This window comes from Stigmatopora argus, chromosome 10 (assembly GCF_051989625.1).
Source record: "Stigmatopora argus isolate UIUO_Sarg chromosome 10, RoL_Sarg_1.0, whole genome shotgun sequence".
Lineage (NCBI taxonomy): Eukaryota > Metazoa > Chordata > Actinopteri > Syngnathiformes > Syngnathidae > Stigmatopora > Stigmatopora argus.
In genome coordinates, this window is record NC_135396.1 from 7,746,735 (window position 1) to 7,760,112 (window position 13,378).

The following is a 13,378-nucleotide window of genomic DNA, read 5'->3' on the forward strand; positions in this document are numbered from 1 at the left end:
GTCGTTTTATAAGAAAAAAAGCCATACTATACTATGTCGTTTTTTAAAGGAAAAAAGCCATACTCTACTATGTCGTTTTTTAAAGGAAAAAAGCCATACTATACTATGTCGTTTTTTAGGGGGAAAAGCCATACTATACTATGTCGTTTTTTAGGGGAAAAGCCTTCCTCTACTATGTCGTTTTTCAAGAAAAAAAGCCATGCTATACTATGTCGTTTTTTTAGGGGGAAAAAGCCATACTATACTATTTCGTTTTTTTTAGGAAAAAAAGCCTTACTATACTATGTCGTTTTTCAAGAAAAAAAGCCATGCTATACTATGTCGTTCTTTAGGGGGGAAAAGCCATACTATACTATGTCGTTTTTTAAGAAAAAAAGCCTTACTATACTATGTCGTTTTGTAAGAAAAAAAGCCATACTATACTATGTCGTTTTTTAAAGGAAAAAAGCCATACTATACTATGTCGTTTTTTAAAGGAAAAAAGCCATACTATACTATGTCGTTTTTTAGGGGGAAAAGCCATACTATACTATGTCGTTTTTTAGGGGAAAAGCCTTCCTCTACTATGTCGTTTTTCAAGAAAAAAAGCCATGCTATACTATGTCGTTTTTTTAGGGGGAAAAAGCCATACTATACTATGTCGTTTTTTTTAGGAAAAAAAGCCTTACTATACTATGTCGTTTTTTAAGAAAAAAAGCCATACTATACTATGTCGTTTTTTAAAGGAAAAAAGCCATACTATACTATGTCGTTTTTTAAAGGAAAAAAGCCATACTATACTATGTCGTTTTTTAGGGGGAAAAGCCATACTATACTATGTCGTTTTTTAGGGGAAAAGCCTTCCTCTACTATGTCGTTTTTCAAGAAAAAAAGCCATGCTATACTATGTCGTTTTTTTAGGGGGAAAAAGCCATACTATACTATGTCGTTTTTTTTTAGGAAAAAAAGCCTTACTATACTATGTCATTTTTCAAGAAAAAAAGCCATGCTATACTATGTCGTTTTTTAGGGGGGAAAAGCCATACTATACTATGTCGTTTTTTAAGAAAAAAAGCCTTACTATACTATGTCGTTTTATAAGAAAAAAAGCCATACTATACTATGTCGTTTTTTAAAGGAAAAAAGCCATACTATACTATGTCGTTTTTTAAGGGAAAAAAGCCATACTATACTATGTCGTTTTTTAGGGGGAAAAGCCATACTATACTATGTCGTTTTTTAGGGGAAAAGCCTTCCTCTACTATGTCGTTTTTCAAGAAAAAAAGCCATGCTATACTATGTCGTTTTTTTAGGGGGGAAAAGCCATACTATACTATGTCGTTTTTTTTAGGAAAAAAAGCCTTACTATACTATGTCGTTTTTCAAGAAAAAAAGCCATGCTATACTATGTCGTTTTTTAGGGGGGAAAAGCCATACTATACTATGTCGTTTTTTAAGAAAAAAAGCCATACTATACTATGTCGTTTTTTAAAGGAAAAAAGCCATACTATACTATGTCGTTTTTTAAAGGAAAAAAGCCATACTATACTATGTCGTTTTTTAGGGGGGAAAGCCATACTATACTATGTCGTTTTTTAGGGGAAAAGCCTTCCTCTACTATGTCGTTTTTCAAGAAAAAAAGCCATGCTATACTATGTCGTTTTTTTAGGGGGGAAAAGCCATACTATACTATGTCGTTTTTTTTAGGAAAAAAAGCCTTACTATACTATGTCGTTTTTCAAGAAAAAAAGCCATGCTATACTATGTCGTTTTTTAGGGGGGAAAAGCCATACTATACTATGTCGTTTTTTAAGAAAAAAAGCCTTACTATACTATGTCGTTTTATAAGAAAAAAAGCCATACTATACTATGTCGTTTTTTAAAGGAAAAAAGCCATACTATACTATGTCGTTTTTTAAAGGAAAAAAGCCATACTATACTATGTCGTTTTTTAGGGGGAGAAGCCATACTATACTATGTCGTTTTTTAGGGGAAAAGCCTTCCTCTACTATGTCGTTTTTCAAGAAAAAAAGCCATGCTATACTATGTCGTTTTTTTAGGGGGAAAAAGCCATACTATACTATGTCGTTTTTTTTTAGGAAAAAAAGCCTTACTATACTATGTCGTTTTTCAAGAAAAAAAGCCATGCTATACTATGTCGTTTTTTAGGGGGGAAAAGCCATACTATACTATGTCGTTTTTTAAGAAAAAAAGCCTTACTATACTATGTCGTTTTATAAGAAAAAAAGCCACACTATACTATGTCGTTTTTTAAAGGAAAAAAGCCATACTATACTATGTCGTTTTTTAAAGGAAAAAAGCCATACTATACTATGTCGTTTTTTAGGGGGAAAAGCCATACTATACTATGTCGTTTTTTAGGGGAAAAGCCTTCCTCTACTATGTCGTTTTTCAAGAAAAAAAGCCATGCTATACTATGTCGTTTTTTTAGGGGGAAAAAGCCATACTATACTATGTCGTTTTTTTTAGGAAAAAAAGCCTTACTATACTATGTCGTTTTTTAAGAAAAAAAGCCTTACTATACATGGTCTTTTTTAAACAAAAAAGCCTTACTATACATGGTCATTTTTTAAGAAAAAAGCCTTACTATACATGGTCTTTTTTGTAAATAAAAAGCCTTACTATACTATGTCGTTTTTAAAGACAAAAAAGCCGTGAAACGCTTACCACTCTCACGCGCATCAAGCTTCGATATTATTGCCACTCGTTTCAGAAGAAATGGCTTGCCTCTTCCTTGCAACTCCCTCAATAGAAGCCTTTAGCTTTTTACCAACCATATTCAATATTGGATGCATGAGATATTTAATGATACAAATGAAAAAGGTTCTTTGCACACTGGAGATACATTCACGCACTTCCGCATCGCAACGAAGAAGAAGGTAGATGCTGGGTGAGCTGAGCTCTCACAGCGCCAGGCGTCGGTATTAGCGGCGGAAAGAAGTACTACTCCGAAAAAGGCGTGAAATACAAAATTGGACTTGCGAACATTTTTGGACTTAAACGCAATTTGCAGACATGTTCGTATGTACCGTTGTTCGTAAGTTGAATGTTCGTAAGTAGGGGAGCGTCTGTATTTTTCAGGAAAAAAAATATTTACACAAAACAAAGGCTGCCTTTATATGATCATATTCCAGCATGAGACTGACTCAATGAGGCCCCAGGTTTGTATTCATCTTCCTGCTTGTCCTCAATACAGATCAATGCATGAAGCAGCAGACACTTCTGGTCCAATATGTCTAACGCGGGCATGGGAGTTTTTTGTTGTTGAATTTTTCTTTGCATCAAGCGGCGACGGCAAATTGCAGATGCGGCTTTGAATGTAGGTCAATACTTAGCAATTTCAATGCAGTAATTACAAGCAGAGCGGATTGATCACATAGCAGGGCATTCAATCACAGCGTTGATTAAAATAGAACTGTGAGTGTTGATAAGTCAGATTATGTAAGATTCTTAGGGCTTACAATATTTAAATTTATTCAAAAATATTTTACATATTTTTTTAAACTACCTTGAATACTTTATCGGAGTACGGTAATAACATTGTGCATATTATTAGAAAATGCGGATTTTAATCAAATGTGTCAAATAGATATTCTTATACATAAAGGATAGAAATGTGTGTTGAAATATGAAATGTTAATGCATGAAACCAATGGATATGTACTTAGGGAGTGATTTTTGGACAAACCACTAGAGAGAGCTGTGGTTCCGCTAATAGTGAATGAGCCACATTTTGAAAAAGTAGATTTAAAAAAGAGGTTACCGACATTTTTAGAATGGGGCTGAATATTGAGCTTTTTTTTGTTTCTAATGAGAAATTGCAATTTTATTAGTATCTCAAAACAGTCACTTAGGGTGACTTTTTATGTAATTCGCAGGCATGTTACCCGTTCAGTATCTGGTGTTCCAAAATGTTCGACCCCATTTCGTAGGCTAATAATTTTGACAATTTTTGTTGGAATGACATCATATTTTCACAGCATGTGTAGAAACATTTCAAGTTGTTGTGTAATGTTTGGCAATTCTGTCTTCTCAGGTTAAGAAATGCAATTCACTGGCTCACTGTTTTTATGTGAGAAGTTGGAAGGTGAGGGTTTTGAACCCACTACCAACTACTAACTAAAATTAGTTTCCCCACTAATTTTAAGGTTTTTTTGAAAGGTGTGGGATTCGAATGAGTAGAGTGTCCGTCCACCATGCGAAAGATAGTGAGTTCGAATCCCACACCTTTCAAAAAAACCTTAAAATTAGTGGGGAAACCAATTGGCCGCTAAATGACAAAGTAGGGTGGTGGGTTGGGCACTTAGCTCAATGAGTAGAGTGTCCGTCCACCATGCGAAAGATAGTGAGTTCGAACCCCACACCTTTCAAAAAAACCTTAAAATTAGTGGGGAAACCAATTGGCCCCTAAATGACAAAGTAGGGTGGTGGGTTGGGCACTTAGCTCAATGAGTAGAGTGTCCGTCCACCATGCGAAAGATAGTGAGTTCGAACCCCACACCTTTCAAAAAAACCTTAAAATGAGTGGGGAAACCAATTGGCCGTTAAATGACAAAGTAGGGTGATGGGTTGGGCACTTAGCTCAATGAGTAGTGTGTCGGTTCACTATGTGAAAGATAGTGAGTTCGAAAAACTACTTACACCTTTCAAAAACTACTTTGTCATTTAACGGCCAACTGTTTTACCCACTAAATTTAAGTGTTTTTTGAACACCAAACGTTGCACACAAATACTTGAAACATTTCTACACAACCTGTGAAAACGTTGTCATTCCAACCAATATTGTCAAAATTATTGGCCTACGAAATGGGGTCAAACATTTTGGAACACCCTGTACATCTGACTTTTATCTTGTAATTTAGCCAGTGTTTGAATGGTTTTGACCTTAATTATTGCTAGATAACTAGAGATAGATTGAACCGAAATATGCTCCTTTTGGATCCATGTACATGTTTGAAAGTAACACATTGAACTCGAATAAAAATATGATTGCAATTCTAAATGCCTCCTGTTTAACTTGGTCATCCATTATAGATGAAACCCATTTTGGTCCAGACAACGGATGTTGATGTGCAATGAAGGATTCATGACATCAGTTCCAGAAAGGTGGAATGTTGGATAACGATTCTTCTAAGCAGCCCCCGGATGTAATTTGGACAATGAGAGAAAGGAAATGACATTAATGTTACCGTGACGACAGGCTGGGCTTGCCGCTCTTGCTGCAGCTAGTGTAGATGCCTGGTCCATCATCGAAGAAACTGCCCAGGGCCAACTTCTGCCTAATAGACTCCCTTTCATTCTTTTGGGCCTGAAAGACAAAAGGGAACAACTTTGTTTCAGAACCTCAGGTAGTCATGGTTACTTGGGACTTTATTTTTAGGCCGTGACGCATTTTCCCTTTTTTTTTTCCCATGCCGCATTTATTTATAGCAGCGAGCTCTTAATTTTCACGGAGAGATCAGGTGTCATCTTATAACAAGTCGCGACAAAAAGGATGAACTCAGCTGAACCTGCAAAACCTGTGAATTAAATTCAATGGTATTTACACATATTACCCAAAATACATGTTCACAAGCAGGTGAATCTGTTGCATCAAGCACACGGCCAAATAATATACATTTAGAAGTAACAACATTTCTGGCCTCCTCCATTTCGTGTCTTGATGTGATTTTTCTGAAAAATGCAAAATGGACAAAAAATATTCATGGCAATAGGTGATAAATAGAAATCAAAGTAGAACGTGAGTTCTTCCATCTAGGCTCTGTCACCTTTCCCATTCCTCTGATATCCGCCGCTCCCATTCCTCGTGTGCCTTATCTACCTGATTCAGCCTTGCTAGAGGCTCATCTCACACTCCAGGCATTTCCTTCTATTGTCGGACAGTCTGCCTCGGACTGTCTTCTCTCAAACCTTCACTTTTCTACTCATTTCGTCGTTTTTTTTCGCCAATAATTTCCTCTTTTTCCGTCTTATCTCACCTACAAGAGATCGGCCATCCGGTACCTACAAACAAAATCCAAGCAAGTGGACTTCAGATAGCACAAAGCAGAGTAGACCTAGTACTCCTATTTCGTCACACACGAGAAGGAAATATCAAATCTATTCCTATTTACATATATAATTACAATGTCCAAGATAGGGCACGGACAACCTGCCACTCAGGGTTCCATTAAGATAGTGACAATGGCAGTCAATCCACTTTGCAACAACGTTCAATTGGCCCTCTGATCTAACCGTAAAGCTAAGTAAGGTGAACAGAGGCACATCTTTTGCATTACAATGACATTTTAAAGCAATTCATATTACCACACCAATGGCAACAATAGACAGTTGACACACGCTGTAAGCTTTTGATTACGATTCAATACGAAGATGAATCCATTAGCAGTCCAAACACACAAAGCATCTTTTGATTCTGTCACTCATGTCTGTAAATGTTTTAGTTCAAACTACCAGAGGTTATTTTGCATGAAAGCTTCAAGGTCAATAGTCAATGTACATTGCAAATGTAAACCTTGTTTTATAATTTTGATAAAGTTTGATCACTTCAAATTGTGTACGTGATTTTTTTTTGTTCAGAGAGAACAATAGACAATAGAACTTCCTGTCTTTTTTTAAACGTCATCTGTTTCTATTGTGAGCTTGGGTGGGCTGCGTGAGGGATAACAAACATCGTAAAGTATTTACGGAGGCGTGGAATACGACACCGCAGCGCACGATTGCCGAACGGGAAGTAGACGCGTGCCGCTGCTTGTTTTACCTCCACGCTCATCAACTGACCAGTTAATGTGCCCTGTCGAACTTTACATAAACAGCACTGGAAGTGCAGCATATAGAATTGCAAAGTAATCAAACGAACAGTTTATTGGAGCTTTGTCTTTGGGCTGTGAATTTACTAGCTCTTTGGTTAAAATGAAATCCAAACTTTTCCTGCCAGTTTTCCACGGGTGGAAGATTTGCAGCAATCGCTTTAAATCCCTAAATGGTCAAATTGTCTTGGAGTGCTTCCATTTTTCCTGAAAGGATGATGAGATGGAAAATTGCAGAATCCATTGAATTAACATTTCAATGTGGGCCAAAGAGGATAATAGTGACAGCTCTAACGACCTCCTTTATCCTCGAGTATCCCAAAGGGTCCAAATTAGATTGGGGAGGAACACAATTAAGCTAATGTGTGTTTTCCACAAATTGACAAAGTGAAGAAAAACCCTCTTTGATGAAGGTAATTCCTCCTCCTCAACATTGCAGTGGAACCTTTCATTTTGAGGGGAACCAGCCCACTCGTTTGATTGAGACCCTTGAATATCAACACAAGAGTGAAGGGGATTTATTCCATTTGAGCTAGGGATGTTCAAACAACGGCTCTTGGGCCTACTAGGGACAGCTGTCCAGTTTTTCTAGGATGTCTATTGCAGCCAATGAGGTAATGCGCTACAATACATCGTGTGCGGTCGATTGGTCGCCGTCTTTTGGTCGCTGGTCTTTTGGTCGTGGTCTTTTGGTCGCCCGGACCGCGACAACGGGCGACCAAAAGACCGACAACCAAAAGACCGGCGACCAAACAAGGTAAAACAACACGGTCTATGCATCAATCAAAGCCAACAATGGGCATGAGCAGTTTCACTGAGCCGACGTGTGAGTGTATAAGAGTTTGTATGTACATGCATTGTCCCTTTAAGAAGCTACGCCAGTCAGGGTCTTAACAAGTTCTCCAACAAAAAACAATAAAAGTCCGGGAAATTTAGAGCTTTTCTTTAGCCTAATAATTACTAGGGCATTAAGTATGACTAAATAGTAATTCACAGTTTGTATTTAGGGAATTTGAGCAACGATTTAAATGGTAATTATCAATAACCTTCCGGGTGACCAAAAGACCGGCGACCAATCGACGGTGTACCCAATACATTACACCCCCCATAATGATTCTCAGTTCAACACATTAAGGTGGGCAGACCTTAAAACAAAAATGTTAGAACATGGCAACCGCCTGCGACTTCCTATTTTCTGCATTTCCACTTGACTGTGGTATTAACTAACAGCTTTGTGGATATCAGCACAGTCCAAATAACCAACACCGTACAACTGTTAAATCATCATGTTTAAAATGCTTAAGATAATATCCACATGTAAAAAAATAGCCATGTTTCCATTGAAATGTATAATTCCTTTCAAGCTAGGCTATTTATGTCCACCTTTCTCTTTCGCCCTCCAGCCCACAGTACACGCTCTCTCGTGTTTTTCTACCAGCACAATGGAAGCTTTTCATCCAGTCACAGAGTGACTGGATATACACACGACAGTGTTCATGCAAGGACACACAACCACACACCAGCACGCACTAGATTTTGTGCATGCAGGCTTGACATTGCAACGCACCTGTCTGAGTGTGTCTGGAGAAGTGATTACAGAACCTTCAAAGCAGGGATGAAGGGCTGTTGGAATCCTCAGGGATCAGATTCCATTACTAAACAATTACTAGTATTATGAATATTAGGAGTAATTGCGGACAAACTTTTTCAAACAGCTCTAATGAGGTTTTATAAGGGATCAGAGGCAATTATTGTTTCAACAGGCATCAACATGCCTGAAAACTAACCAAGCTTTGCAAGTGTGTATATCTTGGTGTCATAAAATACCCTCAGGAACTTCATATGAAATTGCATTTTCTTGTTCTCAAAGGACCTGTCCTATCGTTTGTATTCGTTTTCCCCTTGGAAGTGTTGTCAACATTTGGATTATTTTTGTTTTTGCCAGTTTTATTCATTAGTACGTATTTTGATAACTTAGCTTACATTGCACGGCATGCAGATTTCTCACTGTGACCCCATGATATTCACCATATTTAAAAGTCAAGGTTATAAATGCGCATTTTCATAAATAGAGCAGTGTCACCAAGCACACTGCCTTTTTTTGGCTTGCGCCTGTCTGAAAAATTAATAGTCTTTCTCCTCTTTATGCAGCAGTCTAGACTTGCACTGGACAGAAAAAATGTAGCCTTCAATATTCATTATGAGCCTGTTTTGGCCGGTCTACATAAGTACGATGCTAGAAAATTCCATGTGCCTACATTGTTGATATTCTAAACAGAGTAGAGCTTCACTCTGATATCTTTTCCAGCGCTGACAGTGATCTGCTGCTATGTTCATAGCTTTACAAACACACACACAAGGTCGGCGCGTGTTTTGACTATGCAGCACACAAGGGCTCACACACTTAGGTATTTTCATGTTCATCTCATAACTTCATATTCATATGGTGCACCGTGTTCAATTCAGCTCTTTTTTTTGTCTGTTTAAGGAAACATTCCATGCCAGAATATAGTTTTGCTCTTTGAACCTCCGCAAAGTTCGGCTACAGGTCAGTGGAATGCTGCTCCTGCCACTCAGCCTGGCAAAGAACAGCTCTGTAAGGGGTAGCAAAAGAACGGAGTGTGTGTGTGTGTGTGTGTTAAGACAAATGGGGGAGGGCAACTGAGATAAAGGACAGATTCAGAAGAAGAATAGGGGCACAGTGACAAAAGGAGCAGGTCGAGACAGGACAATAGCATCCTCAAGTTACATTTGAGCTTTTCGTTTCCGGGAGGGTCACATGATGCAGCTTTGTGTTGCTATGTTGTGTAGAACAATCTGTGTAGGCCTTAGAACTAAAAAGCCGGGCTAATGAGACAATTATGTAATACTGTACGACAATAATCTTACATTCTTAACATCGACAAACTGCATGAACCCCAAAACAACCACACTAAATGTCAGCTGGGTGAATTCAACCATGCCATATTTCTATGCATTAAACTGGAAGGATAGCTAATGTGCAGGTATTTTTCTGTTATTCTTCTCCAGAAAAGAAAGGTTAGACAACCACATTCCAGAATAGAAAACAGCCTGATTTCCATTGCTTTTAAACTAGGGTGCAACCTCAGAATGTGAGTCGTTCAGCACACACAAAAAACAACAACCTAAAACACACAAAAAATCAAAGTTCAAGCATGATGAAAAATCCATTAATTCATTAACATGAACTTGTATAATGACAATAAAGGCATTCAATTCAATGTAATTGTAATCTTTGCACTCCACCTAAGAAGATATATGTGTATAATACTTCACATGTGGTACATATACACAACAACAACTAAAATGTTTGGGCCAGTCCTGTTGACAAAATGCCAAAATACAAGCCAAAGGGACCCTGAAAATCAGCTGCAATACAGACAGTAAAACTGACATCTGGTTGTCAGTATTGAATTCCCATTAAGGGGACAAAATGAAAAGCAGCCCTATAAACTAAACGGGACCAGTCACTTTTACCTCTTTGTAGTCCTCGCTAAGGCAAAGGCACGAAGCGTGCGTGATGACGTGTTCCACGTCATCGCATCTTTCTGCGTGATCCAGGGCCTGCCTCATCTCGCTCCCACCTTGGCGAGCGTCATTCAGTTCAGGCTCGCTGCCGAGTTTGAGTTCCGTCCTGGCTGATTTGCCTTCGCCATGATCTGAACATATACAACGACTCCAAACTACTCATCTAAACTGATGTATTTCCTGCATGTCCTCTCGTATAGGCTGTGTGGAAGTTTCTCACTGTCTGGGATGTCTCCCACGGGACTGCGAAAGCATAGTGGTCAGAGGTAGAGACCACTTTTAGACCCTCCCTGCTTTGCACCCTCTGGTCAGGACGACCTCTCACAGGAGAAAATCCTCCCAGTGTGTGTGTGTGTTTTTTTTCTCTCCGCTTTACACGCTCTGACGTGTGGGTAGCAGCTGCTTGCAGCCACATTGGGGGAAAAAAAGACACCTCAGCAAGAAGGGCCACGTGGAAAAAAGGTACCAGACCAGGAAGAGGATTTTTTTTTTATGCTTCACTTGTTTCATGTCCAAAAAGGAGCTTAACGCAATGAAAGGGATTTTGGAACTATTCTCTGGTTTCTTATTTGGGCACACTTTTAATCTTTTAAAGAAAAAATATAAACTACAATGCTATTAAGAATGATGATGTGAAAAGGAATTCACAATTCAGAAAATAAAGGATGCACTGAATAATATCCACTGTTACATTAACTGACCAATATTTAATATAATAGTATTAAGTTTAAAAGGCTGGGTTTTATGTGACAAAGTAAATTTTATAAAATATGTAAGTGTTGACAATTATTTGGGTAATACAAAAGGAGAATAATGCAGCAAATGTGCTTAGGTTACATTTTGAGCTTCATTAAAACTCTTTAATGGTAAACTGACTATTTTTGGTCATTGATCGATTGGCCAAAAAAATTGGGCATCATATTCTGGGTCATATAGGCCACAATATTAAAATTTTGGTATACAACTATGGCATACATGACCTAAAGAGTCAACTATATAATTGAGTCATTATTAAACATTATTTGGAAAATAATTTTACCTCTTTTTGTGCTTGATGGGATTTTTTTATATAGTAAATTCATTTTGTTATTGTTCTACTTTTGTCATAATATACAAATATTGCTTTATGAAGGGGATGGTGTAAAATATGTCCAACTGTGAATTATTTAAACTATCCATGTAAAGGTTCACCATCTAAACCTCACCACCCATTAGGCTGCACTATCAAAATAATCTTTAGAGGAGTTCAGACAATCATGTCTGCAACTTCGTCTCAGACTCGAGAAAGCTCGCTGTGTAGCTTATGATCTCATCACTGCAAGACATTATCGAGCTATGACTCAGTATTTGCAAGGGATGCTCAAATGGAAAATTAGAAGCACATATGAGAAACGAATGGGAAAAGACCCCAATCATTTCACGTAAACAAACAAACCCTCCGGTTACCAGGCATGACAATTACCGTCATTTTTGGGGGCGCATAACATCCTATAGTTGTTTAAATAATTAAATAATTCATCCCTTTCATATATAATTGTTTAATCGATAGCAGTAATACTACAACACAGCAAAACGAGAGGGGAATGCTAAGTATTGCTGACGAATGTCATGGAGGAAAGATGAGACTAGCCTAGACAAATCATGAAATATTCATAGTTGGGTTGAGATACCAGCAAAACAGTGTCAAATCTCAAACACACACAACCAAGATCAATGCAAATTCCACTGTAAGTATGCTAAAGAAACCTAAATGACACACTTGCAAACCTCATTAGAGCATTTGTTCTCGAATGAAAAAAAGAAACGTCCACAAATTAGAGATGGAATAATTGACCTCCCACCACCACACACAGAGACACACACTTACGGACTAATAAAAGAGCTTTTAGCATTGCGCTCGAGTGGATTCGAAGGGTGGGGCAGCTTCATTACTGAGGCTGACTTCACAGTTAAGGTGAAGTCACTCTTGATCTACATTGCTTTTTTTTCAGGATGGGCTGACGGGGGTTAAATACACACTCCTGCTTATGATCGATGCTTCGGGCCTACTTGCAGGGTTGAGTTGGGGCTTGTTCTCTGCATGGGTGAACTTTGGAGATGGTTAAATAGCGAGGGAATGGCGTGACTGTCAGGTGAGGGTGAGGAGGATGCATGGGAGGGGTGCTTGTCGAGGGGCCGAGAGAGACATAAACACACTGAAAAAGGCTTTTTGTTCCAAGTGAACAGAGGGTGACTGTGAGAGAGAGAGAGGGATCCTGGCACCACCCCCATGGGCTTGGCATGAAAAGCCATTACACTCTGTGTGTGTGAGTGTGTTTCAATATGGTCAATGCTGGTGCAACTCATTCTATCGTGAAGAGAAAAGTTCTATTCGAACATGACCACTTTAGAGTAATATATTACTGTTACTAAGCCGAAAATCAGATTGAGGTCCTCCTTATTATGTGCGATTAACGGGGTGACCTACCAACAAAAAGTTTAAGTACTCAAATTTGCCAAAGCAGAATGCATAAGCACTCAGAAGATGATACTACTTCAGTAATGCCTTGACAAACGAGTGCCCCAACTTATGGGCAATTTGAGATACGAGTAAAATTCCGAGCAAATATTTGCCTTGAGATACGAGTCTAATTTTGAGATGCGAGCATACGAGACAGCCAGGTGGCCGAGACGCGAGAGGCAATAAAAATATGTTTTTCCATTGTCATATCCTGTTTTGGGTGTTTTTTCAGAGGGTGGGAATGAATTAATTTGTATTTAGTTCATTTCTATGGGAAACGTTGATTTGAGATACGAGTAAATCAACATACGAGCTCGGTCCTGGAACACATTAAGCTCATATCTCAAAGTATTACAGTACTAATAATAATACTACTAGTACATACCACTGTTTTTAAATGACAGCACTAGCTGATTGTGAGCGTGAATGACTGTTCGTCATATTGTGCTCTGTGATTGGCTGGTCACCAAGTCAGGGTGTTCTCCCACATGATGCCCACACTTGGTTAGGATAAGCACCA

The 13,378-nt window shown here is 38.4% G+C and overlaps 1 protein-coding gene across 4 annotated transcripts in view; it reads right to left on the minus strand.

The window, feature by feature from the left end:
- schip1 (schwannomin interacting protein 1) overlaps positions 1-13,378 on the minus strand; it is a 168,498-nt gene that overhangs the window by 17,977 nt on the left and 137,143 nt on the right. For 3 of the 4 annotated variants that reach the window (XM_077612362.1, XM_077612363.1, XM_077612365.1), the window contains one exon: positions 5,190-5,308. In XM_077612362.1, coding sequence (XP_077468488.1) covers positions 5,190-5,308 — 119 coding nt within the window. Of the gene's footprint in view, positions 1-5,189; positions 5,309-10,307; positions 10,631-13,378 lie in introns of those variants that run through there. The other variant, XM_077612364.1, reaches the window with a different exon arrangement.